The 23,124-nt window shown below is 34.2% G+C and overlaps 2 protein-coding genes across 2 annotated transcripts; both read right to left on the bottom strand.

Moving 5' to 3' along the window:
* Window positions 1-833: 833 nt before the first annotated feature.
* On the bottom strand, window positions 834-6,336 carry LOC124634172 (circadian clock-controlled protein daywake-like). The gene is made up of 5 exons (XM_047169599.1): window positions 6,241-6,336; window positions 3,188-3,407; window positions 2,595-2,725; window positions 2,249-2,404; window positions 834-1,048 (listed from the first exon to the last, which is right to left on the bottom strand). Exons 1-5 carry the CDS (start codon window positions 6,290-6,292, stop codon window positions 897-899), a joined length of 711 nt encoding a protein of 236 aa, XP_047025555.1. The 5' UTR covers window positions 6,293-6,336; the 3' UTR covers window positions 834-896.
* Window positions 6,337-10,791: 4,455 nt separating this feature from the next.
* LOC124634033 (circadian clock-controlled protein daywake-like) lies at window positions 10,792-17,773 on the bottom strand. Its single transcript, XM_047169433.1, has 6 exons — window positions 17,624-17,773; window positions 17,216-17,227; window positions 12,766-12,985; window positions 12,264-12,397; window positions 11,674-11,829; window positions 10,792-11,277 (listed from the first exon to the last, which is right to left on the bottom strand). Exons 1-6 carry the CDS (start codon window positions 17,670-17,672, stop codon window positions 11,126-11,128), a joined length of 723 nt encoding a protein of 240 aa, XP_047025389.1. The 5' UTR covers window positions 17,673-17,773; the 3' UTR covers window positions 10,792-11,125.
* Between the last annotated feature and the right edge of the window lie 5,351 nt (window positions 17,774-23,124).

The raw sequence follows: 23,124 nt of genomic DNA, 5'->3' as shown, positions 1-23,124 counted from the left end.
TATGATTATTATTTCCGGTTATTCTGTTAGTATTGTTTGTAGTTTGTAGATAAATTCTTAAAATATATACTATACAGATTTTAGTTTAATAGGCACTTTATGTGCTAATTTTTATAATGTTAAAATTTAATACAATGAACTTAGCCAGCCTTTTGGGTACCTACACTGCCGGGTGACAGCGATGAGGATAAATTTTTTGACGCCCTTTATTAGTTTTAAGTTTTCTTTTTTTTATGTAGATATAGATTTAGTTTATTTTAAAATATAATGTACAGATTTTGAGGTAGATAAATTAGGTACCTAGCTGAAGTATTATAACACAATAAGCCTTATAATAACGTATTTTGATAGGTACTATTACGATGGTATTCGCTAATTATTTATTGATATGTAATTAAACGTGATACTCGTATAAATCAAATACTAGTCATTTAGAATAATATTTATATTTGGCGAAATTTTATCTAGGCAGATGATAATGAGTTTATGATGATTACATTAGAGGAAGTCTGAAAGTAGCGCCAGTTACAGAAAAGATGAGAAGTAGAAGATTGTCGTGGTATGGACATGTAATGAGGAGGGATGATACGCATGCAACAAAGTGTGTGCTAAGTATGAATGTAGATGGATGGAGAGGAAGAGGAAGACCTAAGAAAAGATGGATGGATTGCCTGAAAGATGATATGAATAGGAAGGGAGTGAGTGTCAGTATGACGAGTGACAGGGGAAAATGGAAGAAAATGACATATTGCGCCGACCCCAAGTAATATTTGGGAACAGGGCAGGAGAAAGAAGAAGATGATAATGAGTTCATTAAAAATGAAACGACCAAATAAACACCAACATAATTTATTTAATCACAAGCTATTATACAGGCAATAATTTGTACTAAACAATTAAACACTGGCTATTTCTTCAATTGGCATTGCTTCGAAGAAGTTTCCAATGCTTTTGAATATTTTCTTTGCAGTCGCATCTATGACGGGTCGGCCGAATTCTTGCGCTATTTGCCTCCAGTTTTCGTTCAAGAATGACAGCATTGCCTCACCTAGAATAAAATAAATAAATCGTTTGAACGGTCATATATTTATTCCTCTAATCGTATAGGAAGTTCAAGTAGCAAGTACTTGAATTAATATTATATAATTTAAATATAACTTTTACTGTGCGCGATGAAGGCGTTTTTTGATAGGTTGATTCTCAGACGGGAAAAGTCCATTTGTATGTACCGTACAGGAAAAATTATTGTTATTTAATAATGGAATAACAATTTAAAAAAAATATTGTGAGCATTGCCAAAAGCTCAATGAAAAGTTTACTGGTCAAGTTTGCTTATGCATTGATTTAAATCGAATAAAGGCATACGAAAAGCAATATGTGGCGCCATCTATTACGCCTGACAAAAATTAATGCCCTTTCCATTGTCAACATTCAAAGGTTGTTGATACAATTTAATCAAGCCAATTTCAATCTATAAAGCTTTCTGTTTTTCTGAACCGTAAAAGAAATTGTTGTACTTTGCTTTAATAAATAATTTTGAGTCATCCATTGCTCAGAACTGATCGTTACCATTACCATTCTCGATAGCACAATACTTTCAAGAATCTAGTGATACATTCGAACCGATTAACAAAAGTTGGTTTATGCCCAAAATGATAGAGAAAAATCTACTGATAACGCCATTTCTTTGCACCTCATCAAACAAGATCATAGGTTATTGTAACTGTAACTGTAACAGCCTTTCTATCGTCCCACTGCTGGGCACAGGCCTCGTCTTACACGGAGAAGGATTGAGCATTAATCACCACGCTTGCTCAATGCAGGTTGGTGATTTCGGACTATACATATAGTCCAGGTTTCCTCAAGATGTTTTCCTTCACCTTTTTTATCAGCCACTAGCTTCTGCCAGCGGTTTCACCCGCATCCCGTGGAAACTTCTGCACGAACCCGGATAAAAAGTAGCCTATAGCCTTCCTCGATAAATGGGCTATCTAACACTGAAAGAATTTTTCAAATCGGACCAGTAGTTCCTGAGATTAGCGCGTTCAAACAAACAAACAGACTTTTCAGCTTTATAATATTAGTATAGATTGGTGTCCAAGATCTGGCTTAGAAAGTACATACAAACTTAGAAAAGTTGCATTGGTACACACTCATACTCGAGAGGTTAGTTCTTTACCCACTAGGCTAGTACGACTTTTTATATAGGTTATTGACCCTCATATACTCAAGCACAGACTATACTTACTCAGCTCCTTATTTCCGTTGAACAAGTTGGATAGATGGTAATGCGCGTGATCTATGACGTCGAAATCAAAGTTGTACTTCGTTGGCTTGATCACATCCTTCCCATCAGAGTTCTTAATGATGTCGTAGTGAATGTACAGCTTGATCTGAAGATTCTCTGGAATTAGTAGATTTTATTGCATTCAAACACGCTCAAAATGTCAAAATGCAAGTTTTTACTCCCATTCATCTTTGGGATTGCTTATAAAATATGGTTCTTCGAACCTAACAGACATACATGTGTTGCTGGGGCGGTTAAAAAAACCTACTGGATAAAAAAGGTTGCTATTTTAGAAAAAAAAACTTACTCAATTTCAGTTTCATCTGGCCATCTCCAGTGATGGGTAGAATCAAAACGCGACCATCTGCAGTGTAGTGACCCTTCACAGAGGTATCCAAGTGGAAATCGATTGCAAATAATTTCTTCTTCGTGTTCCATCTAGAAAGTTATACAATAAGTAACATTTAAAGGGTATCTTTTGATATTTAATTTTATTTTTTTCTACAGTAAAATTGACTTAGTCGCAATTTTTCTGGAATACTTTAATGAAACCATCGAAGTTTTATAAGTTGGTTATGGTTAAAATATCGGTTATCATTGAACATCCTTGGTCCTTGTCGTTACAGGTAGTCAGACACCGGTCTAACCAAGAGGTATTGGGTTGCCCGGATAACTGGGTTGATGAGGTCAGATAGGCAGTCGCTCCTTGTAAAACACTGGTACACTCAGCCGCATCCGGTTAGACTGCGAGCCGACCCCAACATAGCTGGGAAAAAGCTCGGGAGATGATGATGAGTTCCAGTATCGGCTACAACACACTTTCGGAGATTGACACATTCTTTTTAAAAGTTCACGAAAACACAAATCTACTTAGTTATTTTCTAAAATGTAAATACTTACTCAACATTATCAACAGTGGCAGCCTTCAATCCTTTCATAACGCCTCCTTTTAGCGTGAACTTAAGTCCAGCAAGTTCAAAAGCTAGGTCCTCGATTTCCATGGGGTCTAATACTTCTACATTGGCCTCTGGCATTCCAGCCGTGAACACTGGAAGCATCTTTTGAAATGCTGGTACTAAACAGGCCGCATCCTCGAGGCTGCATTTTTCAACTGGTAATACTGCGATCAGGAAAAAAATATTTTTAGTTTTCGTTACGTCATTTTTACGGTTTTACAAGAGGCTCACATTAACTTCTTGTTTTAAGTAGATATATTGTTTATAGGCTTCCAATTTAAATAGAGAACTACTACCAATAGGAATACTAGGACTTTTAAGTTAAGAAACTGCCTCTTTGCTTGAATTTAAAGATACTTAACGTAAGCAAATATTACAGAAAAAAATATCACTACAAACAGCTTCGCAGCGAAGTACCTATGACTAATGCGATTATAATAATTATTAGGGATGTCATAAATAATAATTTCTGTCGGTAAAAATACATCGCGTGTCTGACACGATGTTGTATCACTTACGTACTAATGTCCCGTTGTTAGACACTAATTGGATTTACTAATAAGTTAAAATAGGACCGATTATATAAATTATATTCTATTATTCATGATTATTGTATGTGTCAAATGACAGAGCTGTTTTATTGTGTTCTTTTAATACGTTTTTTTAGAAAATTTTTGCTGTTCTAGACGAAGTTAAACTATTTTACATGTTCATGTGTATATTGTATTCGTAAATTGTAAAAAAAAAACAAAAGCTATTTACGCTACTTATTGATATTTCTCATATTATTGCTGATATGTCTCTAACGAACTCACATTTGTAAAACCTTGGGCTCCCAAATTCTAATTCGTTAATATCCAGATTTCTGCAATTAATCTGTGTAAAAATATTTGCTTTTATGCGCTGAATTACTTCCTGTCTACCCTTCCTAGTAAAAGCGAAGTCTAAACGTACTTAAAACGTAACATTAAATATCAGAGAATAATTATTTCTTCGAAATCAAATTTTAATAGCCTTCGTAAATTAAATCTTATGACGTCACAATTATGACGAATCGTCCCAACCATATTGCTTATGGTGTACACCTAAAGTGTCACGTACGCCAAATTGCAAGAACACTCTAATTCCATACAAATGACCAAACAAATTAATTAACGGGTCCCACTTAATGATCGCAAAATCACAATTAATTCTTATGCCGATTAATTCCACATTACTTATGATTGGGAAATGAATTACTGTGTTTTTAAACATAACTTAATAGATTTTGTCGTTCACCCTGCCCTTTAATGATCTAAAACGATGCTTCGTATTTTAGATAAAATTGGGAATTAGCCTAATGCAAATTGAGAACAAACGTATTTTTTTTCAGCCTGTCAAAAACTGTGCAAAAATAGTTGCTTTTGTAGAATATTAAATGTTATAATTGGTTTGTTACGTTATTTTTTGTTTCTTACATTTACTTACTAAACAAAATAGTACATAGTTACTCTGTGATTATCAATCGTCTTAATAACTTCCCTGTCCCGTGAGTCATATGCGATACATACCGATTGTTTAACTATTGTCTGCTTCGTGGACAGTGAAGTGGTTAAAGTACCGCACTGCTAGTAAAACTCCCTTGACCACAAATACAATTATTTTGTACAAGTTGTTCCACTGTATGTACTTCTTTCTTTTGGACTCCCCCTAAGGCGAAAGGCCTCTTATCATTAGAAAAGAACCACAGAAAAAAACAAGAAACATCCTGTATTTTATTTTTCTATTTACCGTAGGTATTTCTAATGATATCGTTGTAAGTCTTTTTGTTTTAAGAGAGTTTTATATGGAATATGTACTATAACTACTTAATATTATCTAAGAGGCACAAAAATGTGTATTTAAAATAAAGTATCGTATTGCAGTTACATACAAATTATATTGTAACACATCCGTTATCCGCATGCGGTCGAACGAGGTTGTTTTCGTTTCAATTTTCATAGTTATATAATCAACAATTTAACTTTATTCAATTACTAGCTGGTGCCCGCGACTTCGTCTGCGCAGGTTTAGTATTTCGAACAATATGTTTACAAATTGTAGCCTATGTGTTATGCTGATGTATAAGCTATATTATTGTAAAGTTTCATTAAAATCCATTCAGTAGTTTTTGCGTGAAAGAGTAACAAATATCCATACATCCATACATACAAACTTTCGCGTTTATAATATTAGTAGGATGGCGATTATAATATATAGGTATATAACCTTCGAAAAGGTAAGTTACAAGTTCATAAATAAAAAAAAAAAAAATGTTTTCCTAAAGAAAATAAATCTTCAGTCAGAGCTGTTTGTAGATAATTAAGTAAAGCGTTAGTGAAAATTGATTGAAGGGTCCTTTTCGTAAAATTAATAAAATTAGCCTGATTGAGCCTAGCAAATTAGCTTAATGCTTAACAAATCTGATACTTAATAAGTAATTTACAAACTAAAATTTTATCCGAGGCTTAATTAAAATAAAGTTAATAATTTTATTTCTGTATTAATAATTACGAACAACAGAAGAAATGCCCAGTTCATATTTTATTTCTCAATAATATTTAGCCATCTGTCTGTAATAATGCTCAAATCATCATCATAGCTAGACTCTGGAAATTATTTACTCTCCCCTGAAGCATAAGTACCACTTTGTAATTTTAGTTTTTTTAATTGACACCCCATTTTTAAAAACTAAACATTTAAAACACGTGAGTAGGTATACACTTAACCTGCATCTACAATTCTTCTTACTTTCTATTATTGTATTGCACTCGTATTTGAAATATAAAATATTTTCCCAAAAAAATACAACCGGCTACAATCAATATACCTGAAACCTTCTCCTAAGCCTGCCCAAAACCGCCTCAAAATCGGTTCATGCAAACATGAGATATATAATCGTGCACAAACTTACATACAAACATTTAAGTAGGTCCAACTGAGAACCTCCTGTTTTAAGTCGATTAAAATTATGTTTACCTGCTGACTGAGTAAAACCAAACGCAAGAACAAAACACGCCACTCTAAACATCTTCACTTTGTCACAAACTCGCTAACAGTCAACTTGGAACTGATAATGAACTTGAAAACAAACACCTAATATACTAGCTAATACCGCGTCACCGACCGTAATTACTTATGTATATTACGTAAATTAAATATCATTGCAATAATTATTTGCAATTACAAAAAAAAGGACGCCTGCCTACAATTTTTGCTACTGGTCATTCTAAGTAATAGTGTTAATGTAAGGAAACATAGTTGATGGCTATATTCATTTTATTTTTTATCTGTTTGTCTGTCCATCCATATTTTTTTAGCTTTAATTTTAATAATGACAGTTACTGCTCACTGTTAGACTGGAAGCCGGCCCCAGCAAAGTTGGGAAAAAGGCTCGGGGGATGAGTTACTGCTCACTGTTAGACTGGAAGCCGACCCCAGCATAGTTGGGAAAAAGGCTCGGGGGATGAGTTACTGCTCACTGTTATGAACTGCGGCTCAAAATAATATTATAAAACTTTACTATTAATGGTAAAACACAAAACTGATTCTGATGCAATATAGAAACATATACCTACATGGGATTAAAACCTCAGAAAACACGGATGTAAATATCGGGGTTAATGTAGCGAGGAAAATCGTAAAAACCAACTAGTATTTATTTACTATTGTAAAAAGCAATTTATTCTTTCTAAAGAAAAAAATGTATTTACATCTGACCAAAGTTCATGGTATTATAATTTATTTTTATTTTCTTCTTTCCGCATGGAATCATGTATTTTTAAGAAAAATACAATTTGCATATAAAAATTGTCATTAGTGAAACTATAAATAAATTTGTAATTTATTGTTTCTATTTATCATACTATAGATAGTCAGGTCTGCAAACGGACGGACAGTCGATAGAGTGAAGACCGCTCTAGGTGAACGTAGTATATAAAACTGCTGCAAGAGGTGGCCCACGATTTGAAGAAGATGGCTGGCAGTGGGAGGAAGGACTACCCAAAACCGGGATGGTTGGCGTTCTAAGTTCAGATGGTAATTGGCTGATATGATGATGATGATTTATCATTGGCTCATTTCGGGCAGAATCTTGGTGGTAAAAATACAGGTAGGTTCTATAATTAAGGCATTATCAATTAGTGATTTTTCTGAACATATTCTTCTAACAACTGGTACCTAGACTACCTAGTATCATCTGGTACCAACATCACGCTATGACAATTATGTCGGCGGCAGTAAACAATGTAATATTACAATTAGGGACTACGTTTTTTTTTTAATAGATTTGTTAATGTGCTAAATTAATACAATAGCAGACCTGCAGACCGACTGCAGAAAAGTTTTCCGGAGAGTAACGGAATGCAATTTATCTAACGATCTTTTATCTTACGACATTGTAAGCAATCCAATATGCTTGAATTTAGCAAAAACAGCGAAAAACGGTACATATGTAACATTTTCTATTATGATATTAGGTGTTATCACGAGACAGTTTAAGATCTAGAAACTGGATGGTATATACATTTACAGGTTGGATTTAAAGGGAAGCACAAAGTTATAGTTGTTTTCAAATTGTAGCTGTAGTCATATTATGACTCTGTTGAATTGTATTGAATAACAAAAGAAACTACAGGTTGGTGATGAAGCTATAGTCCTACGGATCGTTGTCCTAAGATTTTTTTATGTAATCCTACTTATCTTCGGTATTAATATTATAAAATGTGAAAGATTGTGGGTTGAAAATGTTTGTTCCTCGTCCAAGCTTTATCGACTTTTCAGAAGCTAATACCTGATAGCACCTCACTAGTGTTGCCCAAATGCAAGAACAAGACGAGACTTAGCCAGTCTTGGTCTTGGTCTTGCGCCAATACACCTGGTCTTGGTCTTGGTCTTGGTCTTGCGCTCCCAGTCTTGGTCTTGGTCTTGGTCTTGCAGCAAGAGTCTTGCAAGTCTTGCAATTACCTATTAGTCTATTACTATTTATTAAAGTTTACTTTAAATCTTAGAAAAACGTATTAGAATTGGAACATTGTGAGCTTGAATTAACATAGCCATAGTAAAGATCAAGTAGATTAATAAATAACTGAAGATTTGATAAGAAATTCGAAAAATCAACTGACCTATATGTCGTTTTCCATGGAAGTAACTATTTCTTAATAAACATTTATGATTTATAAGCTTACATTTGCTAAAACATGTAAAAAAATGTAAGAAATATAATGACTAAATGTACAATAATAGTACCTAAGTAATTAGTTTAAAACCATATAAGTAATCAATATTATAATATATACTTACTAGAATGAATTAATATGACATCTACTACCTATCCTTACCATTTTATCCTAATCATAATACTGCTTGCGTGTATTCATTTTCATTCTAAGCACTCTGAAACTTATTTATTCTTTGGAACACCTGTAGGTAATTTTGCATGAGTATACCTACGCCCTATGGCGGCAATCAAATAGTGTCAAATGTTATGATTTCGGCGTGGCGGCAACGATTGTTGTAGATTTCAAAAGAAGCCGCCGGCGCGTGTATCATAACCATGTACTTCCGAAAAGCGGCAAATTTCTTTGAGAAGTAAGTACAAAACCTTTGATGCCGCATTCAAAGTGCCGATGGTTAAAACATAACTATGCATGCACTCAGTTTGATTTTAATAGATATTTTTTTATTCGCTATGTTTATGGTATTAGTCGTAATGCGCATAGGTCCAGTTTTTCATATTCTTTGATACAGTTTTTTGCGTCTCATAGAATTCCTAAGCGTACCTACCTATACACCGAACTGTTACACCTAACTACTCAGTGAAATAGCGCTAAGTCCTAGCTGCAAGACGCAAGAGTCTTGCAGGCTATGTCTTGTTCTTGCTCAAGTCTTGCACGGTCAGTCTTGGTCTTGGTCTTGCTAAAAATACGCGGTCTTGTTCTTGGTCTTGGTCTTGCAAAAACGCAAGAACAAGACCAAGACTGCAAGACCAAGACTGAATTTGGGCAACACTACACCTCACCTACAACAGATGGGCTACTTTTTATTTCGGTGCGGAACGTAACGCCCTCGGCATGCACGTGAGAGCAAGGGAGTAAGCTGTAAGCTTGGGGGTAAGTACTTGTCTACTACGTCTTGTCAAATATTTAGTACGCAGAAATACGAATGTACAAATACCTAATTCTAAAAACTCTCATCCAGACAGACTAAGCTACAAAAGTAAAAAATTATATAGTTAATTTTTAGAAATCTTACCTGCTTAGTCAAGGTCGACTATGCTTTTGTGATATCTAACGCTTATATTATATCAATTCTATGCTTATTTTTAAACTGACGCCTGTACGAAAATAATAGCAGTAGGAATCAGCACTGGTGTATGTTAATGCTTTGATATTTCCCATGTAGGTAGGGTCTGTAGGTCTGTAGGGATATATAGTATCTATATTACGGTCGGTACGGTACGGACGGTATTTGTAATCTTTCCTACCATTTGATAAAATATTGTTAATACCTTTTTTTTTTTATATACGCAAGTAATTTTTCTTAGCCCTGTTGCAGCTAACGTTTGCTTACAGTTTGTTTTTTTTATTATGTAGTATAGTAATCTGTGGAAAATGTTGTGGGTAGTATATTTGTTAAGTTTAAAGTTAAGACTATTGTCTACCCTTAATGTACTACTGTTTGTTTTCCCAAATATAATAAATAAATAAATATCGTCATCATGGCGGAAACGCTGCACCTACAACAGATGCTGAACGACCTGGCTAAATCTTCTCTACGCATCGGCCTACGGATGAACTTGGACAAAACCAAGGTCATGTTCAATGAACATATTCTACCGGAACCGATTGCGATACACGGCGCCGTTCTCGAAGTTGTTCAGAAATATGTATACCTCGGGCAGACATTGCAGTTAGGTAGAAACAACTTTGAGGACGAGATAGGCTTTGGAGGAATAGGAGAATTCAGTTGGGTTGGGCTGCATTTGGGAAGCTACGTCGAGTCCTAACATCGTCGATCCCACAGTGCCTAAAGACAAAAGTCTTCAATCAGTGCGTCCTACCTGTCATGACTTACGGAGCCGACACGTGGACACTGTCGGTACGGCTCGTTCACAAGTTTAAAGTCGCTCAGCCGGCTATGGAAAGGGCTATGCTCGGCATTTCTCTGAGGGATCGCATCAGAAATGAGGTAATCCGTCAGAGAACCAAGGTCATCGACATAGCCCACCGAATCAGCAAGCTGAAGTGGCAGTGGGCTGGCCATATTAGCCGAAGAACCGATAACCGTTGGGGTAAACGAGTTCTAGAGTGGAGACCACGCCTCGGCAAACGTAGTGTAGGACGTCCTCAGGCACGGTGGAGTGATGACTTGCGCAAGACGGCTGGCAGGAGCTGGATGCGAGAAGCTGAAAATCGATCTCAGTGGCGTGCACTTGGAGAGGCCTATGTCCAGCAGTGGACTGCGATAGGCTGATGATGATGATGATGAAGGTAGGGTCAGAATTTAAAAGGTTAGGTAGAAAAACAACGATTTAAATAAATATACTTTATTTTTGTATTTGTTAATTTCTGATTAACAATTTCATTTATACCTACCAAGTTATGTTTATACCGTCTTACTTAATATGACATAAAAATATTCGCTTTTTCGTGATGGTGGGATTGACTCAATGTGGGTTGAACCTTTTTTGTAACATTCTCTTAATAATTAAAAGTACTTTATTTAAATCACATGCAACACCATTAAATCTTAACTTTTTTTAATTCACTGTCCACGATGCAGAGACAATATTTAAAAAATCGGATGGCTCATGGGATAGGGAACTTATTCAACCAATAACTAGATACTATTTTTTTGGTAAGAACTAGACATTAGTGATTTCTGCGAGGGGTTGTGACCGTAGGTAAGTTTTGATGGCAGTATATATTTTTTGTATCGGTTTCTCGACTAACGGGTTTCCGAACTCCTGTGAAATAGCCTTCCAGTTTTCGTTCATGAATGAGAGCATGGCATCACCTGTAATTTCAGAAAAAAAATGATTGGTTTTAAAAATTCATACTATTCCCAAATGGCTTCTTCTGGTATTGTTTCTGAGCTTCAAATATTATGTAAGATGCTTTCATAGGATTCCAAATCAATGTAAATATAACTTTATAATACATATGTGTGTTACTGAAAAATAGGACCCCAGAAAAAATCCGATGAGCTAATTTTACACGAAAAAGAAAAGCTGGACAAACAAGAGTCGTGTCTTCGGAACTCCTAAAAATCTACAAAAAAATATGAAGAACCAAAACATTTATCAAACAACATGATCATGAATTGTTGCCGTGGCCAAAAAAAAAACCCTTGTTCACATAAGTACCAGGAACCCGATCAAAGAGTACTGGAAATAGTTGTTCGTATACTTACTCAATTGTTTGTTCCCATTGAACAGGTTAGTTAACTTAAAGTGCGTGTTCTCGTTATTCTCAAAAGTATATTTGTAGCTCTTTAATTCTATCACATCGTTGCCTTGTTCATTCTTCACGATCTCAAATGGCATAGTCATGGCGATCTCGATATTTTCTGTAAAATTAATTAGAACATATTTAATTTTGGTTTTTATTGATTCGATCTCATGCTAAACGAGCTTCCAGTTCTCATCGAGATGCTTTGCTGGTCCAAATTTGGTTATTATTTGTATGCACAAGGCATCATATGGCTGACTTCATAACGGCAAAGTTACGTTAATTATTTTACAATAGCTCGAAAACTATATACTTGAATCTTTAGGTTGGTTTTTTGTTATTGTTTTTAATTGGTTTACATAGCAAATTGACGCCAGTAAATTGGGACAAGCAAAGGTGAAGGAAGGCACCTAGAAGCACCTGGACTATAAAGTCTAAAAGCACCAGCCCGCATTACGCTAGCATGGTCGTTAACGCTCACTCCTTCTTTTTGAGAGGTAGGTCTTTACCCCGTAGTGGGACGAGAAACGGCTAATGATAATGATTACTTACTTATCTTAATATCGATGTCACCGTCTCCACTGATTGGCAGAATGAGCAGCATACCACTAGCCTTGTATTTGCCCTTCAGTTCTATAGGAGCTACATGGAAGTTGAACTGTATCTGTTTCTTCCCAGTGTCAACGCTGGAAGGAAAATAGTTTCAAATTAATAGAGGTACATTAAAGCTACATTATTTTTAGCTAGTTTCAAAAGGTGTTTCTGTTATGCATGAATTTGTACCTTATATTCTAAAATCATGTAAAGGAGGCAAACTATTTGCTAATGTCGAGGATTTACACTAGTTGCGTGCTTTGAAAACTATGAACCTACTTAGAACCAAAGTAATAAGTTAACTAAGAACCAAATATTATGCGAAGCGCAAAACTCGTGCTGTATTTAAAACAATTATTTCCTAAACGAGAGAATAATCCTGTGTACGAGTTACACGCTACGTTTTGAAGCGAGGAAGATGGAACACTTCGAGCCACGGAACAATAGTACCAAAACATACCTGAGCTTATCAATCACAGTCTTTTTGAGTCCAAAAATGTCAGAGTCTCTGAGCACTAGCTTTAAACCAGAGAGGTCGATCTTGATGACCTTGATGCGGACAGGATCCAACACTTCGATGCCTAACTCTGGCACACCAGCGGAGAACACCGCTATGGCATTCTGTGCTGATGCTTTGATGCATTTTGAATCACTTAACTGGCATTTTTGTATCGGTGGTACTGAAAAATACATAAAACAATGTTAGGAATAACATTCGAAAAGTACCGATGTCTTAAGGGAATTTAATTTTCGAGTTACTAGTTAATTCGTCTCCTAAATAAGCTTTTGATAAAAGCACTGCAGTCCTAGAAGACAGTTGGATTAACTCAATTACCCGGTTTTCTTTTTAAGCATACTTGTATCTTCTTATTTTTTTCACAGCTCTGCACTGATGGAGCCTGGCCTAGAAAAAAATCGCTGAGGACAACTTGTCTTCCATCTTGTATTAAACGAAACTGATGACGCTATGTAGTAAATGCGCAATACAAGAATTAATTGTAAAGGGCAAATATTGGACTAAAAAAGTACTTTAACCTCTTAAATGCCGCTAATTAGAAAACATTAGAAAATCAATTGTGTCTACGTGGATCCGCGCCACCGGTACACAAGGGGTTAAACTATACGAATTAATATTACAGAAGCAAATTACGCTCGATTTATTTTATCTATTATTTTTAATTAGATATCTGCAATTGTATTAACTGCACTATAATTCCGGGAAACTATTAAACTAAGTCATAAACGTGTTAATTGTCACTCACAGCTTAACAGATACATTGATCATAAAAAGCTTAAACTGGTTAATTTAATTGATGTTACGAGACGACCTGTAATTCTTAGACATTTGTTTAATACTTGGTCTGTATTAATGTTTTCCTTTGTTAATGTACGAGCCTGTTTTTCCTACATTTTGAATGGATAAACAAAGAACTTTAACACGAATACGAGCATTATTTTGCAACGTTTATATTAAACTAGCTGATCCCGCGAACTTCGTATCGTTTAAACCTTCCCTGGACTGGACCTCTACAAACATTTTAAAACCAAAAAAATCCAAATCGGTCCAGCCGTTCTCGAGTTTTAGTCAGACTAACGAACAGCAATTCATTTTTATATATAAGATTGTTTTAATATAGGCTTAGAGAGTTTTAAGTTGTTGTCTTTAAAAACAATTTGATAGCTCCGGATAGAATGAGCAATCTTCGAATTTGAACACTAAGATGAGTGAGTGATCTATGAAAAAAAATGTAGTTGCTAACGTAATATCTAAATTCGGTCTTAAGCTGTATCCTAGTTGCTAAAAAAAGATCTCAGATTTTTTATTTATGCTAGACCAAGGCAGACTTTGTATCAAAAAGTCGTTAGCCTTTTTTGATTAGAAATGAAAAAAATCAAGTCATAAATATTCAGTGCAATTTTATGAACCGGTTTTTCATGGCGAATTTTAAAATAGTATTTAATATTGTATTTTTATCTTACTTACTTTGTAAGACTAATTATATATTTTTTTTTGTACCTAGTAAATAAGCGCCGGCAACAAGGCAAAATAGTATATATGTCATTTCATGACAAAAGGTGCCTTATGGACTTTGGCGCTTAAGTCATTTGCAGATACAAATTCTACAATCTTGCTTAGACTAAAAAAACATAATGTCGTAAGTGCCAACACCCATAAGGTACCTTTTACCGCGAACTGACACATATTTTAATCAGGATTTAATTACATAGACGCCAGTTGCTAGATTCGCTTAATCTCTTTTTCAACTAATGTAGTAATTGGTCGTTATGTACAACGTGCAACAATGCAGGTACATTCGTCTGACATGTTCCATAACAATTCTTCTAATTAAACTGGTTACATTTAGATACTAATCTTGCAGGAAAACAAAAGAAAAATATGCTGAAGTATGACATACATTTTATTATTCATGACATTGATCTCGTTAATAAATATATTTTTTTCTTTATGAATATGTTACTGCCTCCTTAACTATATGTAAAAAATCATTTCAGCCAGGATTAGAATTTAGAATTGAATATCATTTTTTTTCTTTTATAAAACATTGAGCTAGGCGCCTATTATACCAGTACTTAGGGACATTGAACAGAAATTATTGTATGGCGCGGAGCCAACTTTTGCTAAAGGTAACAAATCCTTTTCAACCAGACCTTTACGCGCTTAGAATAATAGGTCTCACAGCAGCATTATTTAAGGTTTTCCCAGTTAACTTGGTATGAAAACCTAAGTTCTAAGCATGGAATGGACGGATTATTCTAAGAAACAAAATCATAGACCTATTTTCAATATCCCTAGGCCTTAGGGTCTCTCTTTGATGAAGTATCGACGGTCGGCGAAATATTAGCCTTCGGAAATACCTACAAGTTTTATTTGCCGAAGACTAAGAAAATGACTGAAAAAAGTCACGATAAAGTGCAGTATCAGTTGATAAAATTATTTATATAAAAGACAGTACGATAGCTTAACTATCGCCACTGCAATATTTAATCTATTGCTCACATTTGAGTTTCCAAATAAAAGTTGTATAAAGTTAGCAACAATAACGAGTTAGGTAAACAAGAACAGTGCAATCTGACCTCGGCGGCCATGACCACAAATATCTAAAACAAACGAACGTGTGTCGTATTTGTACGTGAGGAGACTTCATACAGGTCTTAAAATGCTACTTCCTAGCATTTGCACTTATCCAGATAATTTAATACACGTGCAGTAATAAAAACAAGTGACATTTTACCATAAAGTTGTGTTTGGAACTCCTTCTGATGTAATCCAATAGAATTTTTAAAAGTATGCATTAAAAAGATTTTATTCGATCAGTAATCGCAAATCTAGATAGATTATCTAAAATCTAGATATTGGGAAATCCACAGTAAATTAATTAATACGTTGACAATCAACAAGAATTTTGTAGTGATTCACAATCAAAGAAATACGTCGTAATAATGTAGGTATAAAAAAGAAACAAATATTAATAAATGGTAAACAAATAGGCTCGTGATATTATGATCAAAATACGATTAATAAAAAAAAAATTGAAGTTGATTTGTATTCGAAAATATGTCTGGAACTTTAATCGGCAAAGTAATAAAAAGTTGACAAGTGATCCATTCAGTCAGGAAGTAAAGCCGCAAAGACTTTGTTTTTTTAATTATAAACAAACTAGCGACCCGCTCCGGCTTCGCACGGGATAACAGTATTTCCCCACTATTTAATGTATGTTATTATACATATAAACTTCCTCTTTAATCACTCTATCTATTAAAATAAACCGCATGAAAATCGATTGCGTAGTTTTGAAGATTTAAGCGTACAAAGGGACATAGGGACAAAAAAAACGACTTTGTTTTATCCTACCTATGTAGTGATAAATATCGACATTAGTCAACAAAGTATGTAAACAACTTCTTTGTAAGGATCAAAGTCTATCTGGATATATATTTACCAAGCAATATATATATACCAACTAACGTAGAATAAATTGTTGGTAGCAGAAACTACCAAAAGTTTTATCAATTGCTATGGACGTTGATATATGCAAACCAATTTTTATCAGTATTGCTCAGAAGGCCTACGGTGCCACTTTAATACTTTTTTCACTTGGATAGTTGAAATCTGCGCAAATTGCCACTTTCCTATAATTCCATAATTAGTTCACCAACTAAGAAAACAACAGGCAGTGCTTTCGTTAAAGTTTCTTTGTCACAAATCTGATCAGCACCATTTTTTTAAGGTTTTCAAATCTTTGTTGACCTTACTTACTACGGCAATACCAATAATGAAAAATAATGATTTTGAAACAGCTAAATTAGTAAATACTTATAATAAATACTTTATCAACGACCTTGTATACCTACAATACTCAAAACGGAACTTTATTTTAACTACTTGCTTACATGAATTTGAATGACTAATCTGGTTATGTTGTAGATAAACGAAGGTATTTTTAACCGTTATTGAGATGCTATTTTAATCTATGATGATGTAATTTCGGTTAACGGTATTCAAAATAAAATTAAGACATTCAAAATTCATCCATAATGTTAGATTTAAATATTATTGCAAAAAAAATCGAGAAGGTACGATAGCCAGATAGATAGAATAGATGTTTGGCTTTGTGAGTTTACCCAAAGAATAGCTTCTTTTTATTGAAATAATATCTTATGTGAGAAGAAAGTCAGTACTCCTGCATAATACGAGGTAAGATGGTTAAAAATGTATTTTAAATTATGATTTTGATAACAATTTAATTATTTTCGCATATTTATTTTCTATATTAAAAATTATTTTGGCAAAACTTGATCATGGGACTCAAAGCAGAGACTTGACTCATTTTGTTTAATGAATAATGGGCCTTAAATTTAAGAAATAAATTAAATATAATAACACTTACACGCTGCTAATACAAGCTGTTGATTTGCATCCGTGCCATATTCAAGGCGGTAATTCTGCTAATGATTCTCGACCCAAATCAATAAAAAAATTGGTACGTAATTTTTTTTATTTAATTTTTTTTCGGAATTCCGTAAATGTCATCTAGCCTTATTTAAACTTGGCGCGTATGTTACTGGCATTAAACCCGTGCTGCGCCCTCACACAAACGCAAACACAAAGCATACGCAACGATCACTCATAAATTTCATTCATAAAATTGGATTACTTTGGAAATACCACGACATTACAATGACAAAAAAAGCAGTGCATATTAGTTATTTCCCATCTACTGTAATTCCAATCGATTATTTACGTATTGTATGTCCTCCTCCTGAACTATGGCACAAATGCAAATCAACACCTTGTATAGCTGCTATTTGCGTTAGTAAAACAAACGTATTCAAGAGAGCACTCATTGTGATTAACTTATCTTACACAGTCCTATTGAAAGCTCAGTCACGGTACAAATAGTAGCCTTAGACCGACTTCTGTTATATATAAACTTTTGAGACTCCTACCAAGGCCACGGTTAATCTCATCATCATGCAACTTCGTTGATTAATAAATTAATACGACGAAGTTTTATACGACTGCTACAGTAATAAATGCAGTAATAGGCATGATGACAAATTTTTAAATTCCTTTGTATGATGTAGGTATACGTCTATTTTATATGAAAAATTATTAATTTTAAGAAAATGCGAAGTTTTTTTATCAAATAATTGCATTTTTCTCTGTCCACTTTGAATCCGGCGCGAAAACGCTTGTCAGTGTCATGTCGTCACTTGTGACGTCACGACTGAAATTACAAGACGCAAGTAAACAACGCTCGTGCAATAATTAAGTTTTTTGTGTTATTAAATATGAATTCGAAAGTGCATAGGTGTTGTGGGGTCCCCCAGTGTAAGGACACATCCAAAACAACTCCTGATAAGTTATTTGTGTACGTTCCTCACAATAAAAACATACGAAACAAGTGGCTTAAACTTGCAAGGCGAGATTCAAAAGCAATATTGCCCAGTGTACAACTTTATTTTTGTGAAGATCACTTTGATGTAAGTTATTACATAGTTCTCTAGATTCTAACATAGAAGTTTTTTTAATTAAACTAATACACTTACATGGAAGTTTTTTTTAATTAAACTAGTATACTTACATGGAAGTTTTAACATTTCTAAATTCAGCTGAACAAAAATCTTTATTTGATGTCAAAAACTCTCCCAGCATTATGATATCAATTCTAGGCAAATTAGCGCTGTTTGCATTGATAAATCCGGGCTCCATAACTCGTGTTATACACAATTAATTAATTAAAAACAAAGATCGCAGTGGAAGTTCACAATAACGAAATGTGACGTTCGCGCGCTTTCGCGCGAGTTGTTTTGAGAAATGACGTCACGGGCTCTGATTGGTGTTCAAGATATCATGGCGGATTGCCTTATTTCGTAATTTTATTTTATAAAAATACATATTAATCACATTATTAATAAAGAAAACAATGCGCGTTTTATATTCCAAGCTTCAAGTTTAATTTAATAAATATATTATTTTAATGATTTTTGATTACTGTCATCATGCCTATTAAAAATAGAATCGTATGCAGAAAAATATATATTATATACAGGGTCTGTCGTTCACAATCACATTAAATCCTATCGCATATACTTCATGATATTCTATGGCGAATTGCAAAAAAAATAACCTAATCCGTTCAGTGATTTAACCACAGGAGTCATTTATCGTTTTAACAATTTACAACATCATGTGTAAAGCAGAGATAAAGTAAGGAGTATCGAATGTTTTGATCAGTTGACAGCCGTCAGTTTTCAAGGGCGAATTTCTGTTGTTTGTAATAACTGACTTTTATATGGTGTTCTAATTTTCGCACATTTTTATTCTATTTACTTTGTTTGAAAAATTCATTTTTTAATTTTTACGTATTTTTCTTTGTGTTATTCGACATATATTGACCAGTATATTCACGCCTTTCATTTAATGTGATTATGAACGACACACCCGATATAGTATTTTTAATGAGTCATTTATCTTATCCTTAAAATAGCGGAATAAACAATTTATTTTTAGTAATGTTAAATAAGATATCAATTTCTGTGGTAAAAGTAAAAACAAGAATTTATTGTAAAAAAGTCAACTTTTTCTTTCAATTACATATTGAAAGATTTTTTCTAAATAATGTATTATAAAACTATAATATATAAGTACCAATTAAACAATTTTAGAGGACACATTAGCATATCACGTGTAAAACGGGTACTTTTTTGTCTAAAATGTCACGGAACTAGATTGCTCATTAGCACTAAAGATCTAATAGGCTACACTATAATAATGTATGAGAAATAACACTAGATACAAGTATTATATGTAAGTTGACATTGATCCCTTCAGTAACTGCCTACCTACTATAAAACTGGTTAATCTTCAAAAAAAATATACCTATATATACAACATGTAACGTAATTAACGCACATCCTGAAATTAGTTTGTTCAGAATCGTTATCTGAATCGATTTTTATCATTTGTAATATAGGTCATTTTTTTCCCAAAAATAATTAAAACTACGGAAATTATTGTCATATTAACCCTGTACAGGCAAAACAAATTCAAATAGACCGTAGCTCAAAGTAATAATACTTCGTGTATTGTCGGCTTTTTCCGTAGTTTCGTTATGTTGTGTCGAGTCGAGCGGCGCGCTAGTAGCGCGCGTAGTAGTATCACAGATTATATAATAGTTACTACGTAACAGATAAATCACTCCATACAAAAAAGTCCATACCTACTATTATAAGCACCTACAAGTTTCCCAACTACCTACAAATTCTTAGCTGTGTTATAAAATGAACCTTAAAAGCTCGAGCGCTTGATTGTTATTCCAATGCGATAGCGCACAGTTCAGTGACCGCAACCATGCCGTGGCCGTACTTAGGGTTGCTTCTTACAATTTGTTAATATTTAAGTAGGGAAACAAAGTTTCGCTTATTTTAAGATAGCCTTTTTTTAAACTGAGTTTTTAAATAAAAAGTAATATCAAGAACATTTTTCTTTAGTTAACTATTGTATTGCCTACTAAAATGGAGTATGGGTAGGTACATATTACTAAATATTACCTAATACGTAAGCATAGGTAAGTACTTAAGTAAAGCTTTCATCAAAATCAAAGGCGGTTTCCACTATTTTTCGAGCACAAGTGCCATACCCCATATGGTACAACTCCGTCGAGTGTTGATACATACCTAAAATTGGTTTCTGCGTAGCGACACGCGTAATGTTCCGAGTCGTCATTAAGTTGGACCAGAACTATACCTACTTACACTCGAGATGTGTTTTGAGCTACAAAACTCACAATACACTTCATATAACTAAGTAGGTATCTAAAGTAAAATAAGTACCTAATGATCTCTGTTGTTAAAATCATAAAGTCGATAAGTATTAATTTACTTAAAAAAAAATTGAATTACTAGATACATAAGTTCATACATATAAAATGTTTCTAAATCTTACAATAGTCGCATATAAACCAACAGAACTCAAAATAATCCATCAGTTTGTGAGGTAGCTTAAAAAAACCTAATAAAAACCAACAGCATAACATGCCACGAAATAAAAATAATAATATTGGAACGCGCGCGGCGCGTGTGACTATTGAAAGCCCTGAGCCGCGTGGGGTTACCGGTAACCCAGCGAGCGGTAGGCATTTATCGCGCGCAAGTACGTCGAGTATCAGAGGCCTGGTAGTATGACCAAAAAGTTCTCCAAGAATTGGTATAACTAATTTAGTAAATAACAATGCATATACATGTTAAATTAAAAATTCAGTGTATGTATTATGATTATAACATAATATTCTAATTGTGTTTGAGGGTGTGCGTTAATTACATGTTGTATATATTTAACAATTTTAAAAGGCAAATAAAAACTAAGTTTTTTTTTGTTTGATGGGAAAGACAAAGTTGAATGAACTATGTACATTTTATAACACCTCCACTCCTTTCGCGCCAGAAAAAGGTGTCCCGACATTATTTATTTATTTATTTATTTACTTGTCGGAGACTGTCATCAGTACGGACACTAAACGTCACGCAAGCGCGCCCTCTGGTGGCGTTTCCGGTGAAGCAACATTTTGGCGCGCTTGGCAGAGTCGTGGTGGTCGGCGTGGCGTCCGCAGAGCTCAGTCTTGATCGAGTCTTGGTCGAGGCTTCGTCGAGTCTTCGTGGAGTTGTCGCGTTACTGCCTTTCGTTACGTGTATTGTAATGGTTCTTCTAACCTAACAGACAGACATGTGTTGCTGGGGAGTTTGTTCCGCCACTTCTTCTCCCCAGCTAAAACACATAGGAAGTGGCGAAGGGCGGGCGTTTTGGGGGCTGTCTTTTGTTCTAACTAATTTGAATAAACGTTTGAGTTTTTAGTTTGTTTGAGTTTTGAGTTTCTTTGAGTTATCTCTTTGCTTGATTACCCTAACTGATGTCGGACGATAGTGCCATCCTGATGACGCCTCCGACATACTTATTATTCGCGATACTTAAATATGTATCGTGTAAAGCGGAATGTTACTCTACATTGTAGTGTTCGCGTTGACAGGCACACACATTAGTTTAAGTTTATTCATTGATTACAAAATTTGGGGAGATTTATTATAAAAAAACGATCGTAGCCTACAGAGCTCGCCGGAATCAAATAAATGTCAGTGTGCCAAAGTAAATATTTATTATAGTAATCTGTGGCCATATTATGTTAGGAAAAGTACAATAAGCACAAGAAATACAAATACCTAAATAGAAATAAATCACAGTTTTGCGTGCAAGTCCGTGAGTGCACTAGTGACCCGTTTAAGGTTCAAGCAGTCTTTCTTTAAATTGAAGAAAATCATTTGATTTTTTTACATTTCATTTATTATGACAAAATAACTAAAATATAATAATAAATTAAAAATTCTAATGCGGAATATAATATTTTAAAATGAAACAATCGCGCTATTAATACTTACGTAAGTTAGTACCTAACACAACATCACAAAATACGCAAATCCTAGTTTTAATTTTATCCATTAAAGATGAGACTCGTAATAAAATAGGCATATAATACATAGGTTGTTTTGAATATTCTAGAATGCAAAGGTTTTTTTTTTACTTTTATTCTTCTGTAAAGTACTTGTAGTAAGTAGCATTTTTTTTTTTTGTTTTTCACCACCTTATCAGTACCTTAGAATACACCCTTCGAGGAGCTTTCAAAACTGAACTTCATGTCTGTCTAGCCCGGAACGACAGTAAAAACCCATTTGGGTTTGTATCTACTTCCATTGACAAGTCGCCTCTAAAACTCCAGTGTTTTATATCGTCGCTAAACATGAATTTCCAGTTTAACCAGGTCTAAACGTAAGTGGCCCTCGATTTATCTAGATTTCTATCATCAGACACTGACTTGGTGGCAGTGGGGTTTCGACTACCCTCACATATAAAAATGGTTTTCTAAATCAAACCACCGTCTTTGTGGGATCACGTAACCTGCCTACAAACAAAATGTGCCTGATCTGTCTTAGGTCGTGTCAGATTGCCATCCCATCGGGCTATGAGAGGATAGGAATAGTTAATTCGGTTGTGTCTGCAAATGCTTGTGCACTATATCGGGTGTGTCGTTCATAATCACATTAAATGAAATGCGTTAATATACTAGTTAATATATGTCGATTAACACAAAGATAAAAGAAAAATACGTTAAAATAAAAAAAAATGTTTTTAACAAACAAAGTAAATGGAATAAAAATGTGTAAAAATTAGAACACCATATAAAAGTCAGTCATTACAAACAACTGAAATTCTCCCTTGAAAACTGACAGCTGACAACTGATCAAA

Source organism: Helicoverpa zea, chromosome 10 (assembly GCF_022581195.2).
Source record: "Helicoverpa zea isolate HzStark_Cry1AcR chromosome 10, ilHelZeax1.1, whole genome shotgun sequence".
In the NCBI taxonomy this organism is placed as follows: domain Eukaryota; kingdom Metazoa; phylum Arthropoda; class Insecta; order Lepidoptera; family Noctuidae; genus Helicoverpa; species Helicoverpa zea.
This window is presented reverse-complemented; position numbering and strand designations above follow the sequence as displayed.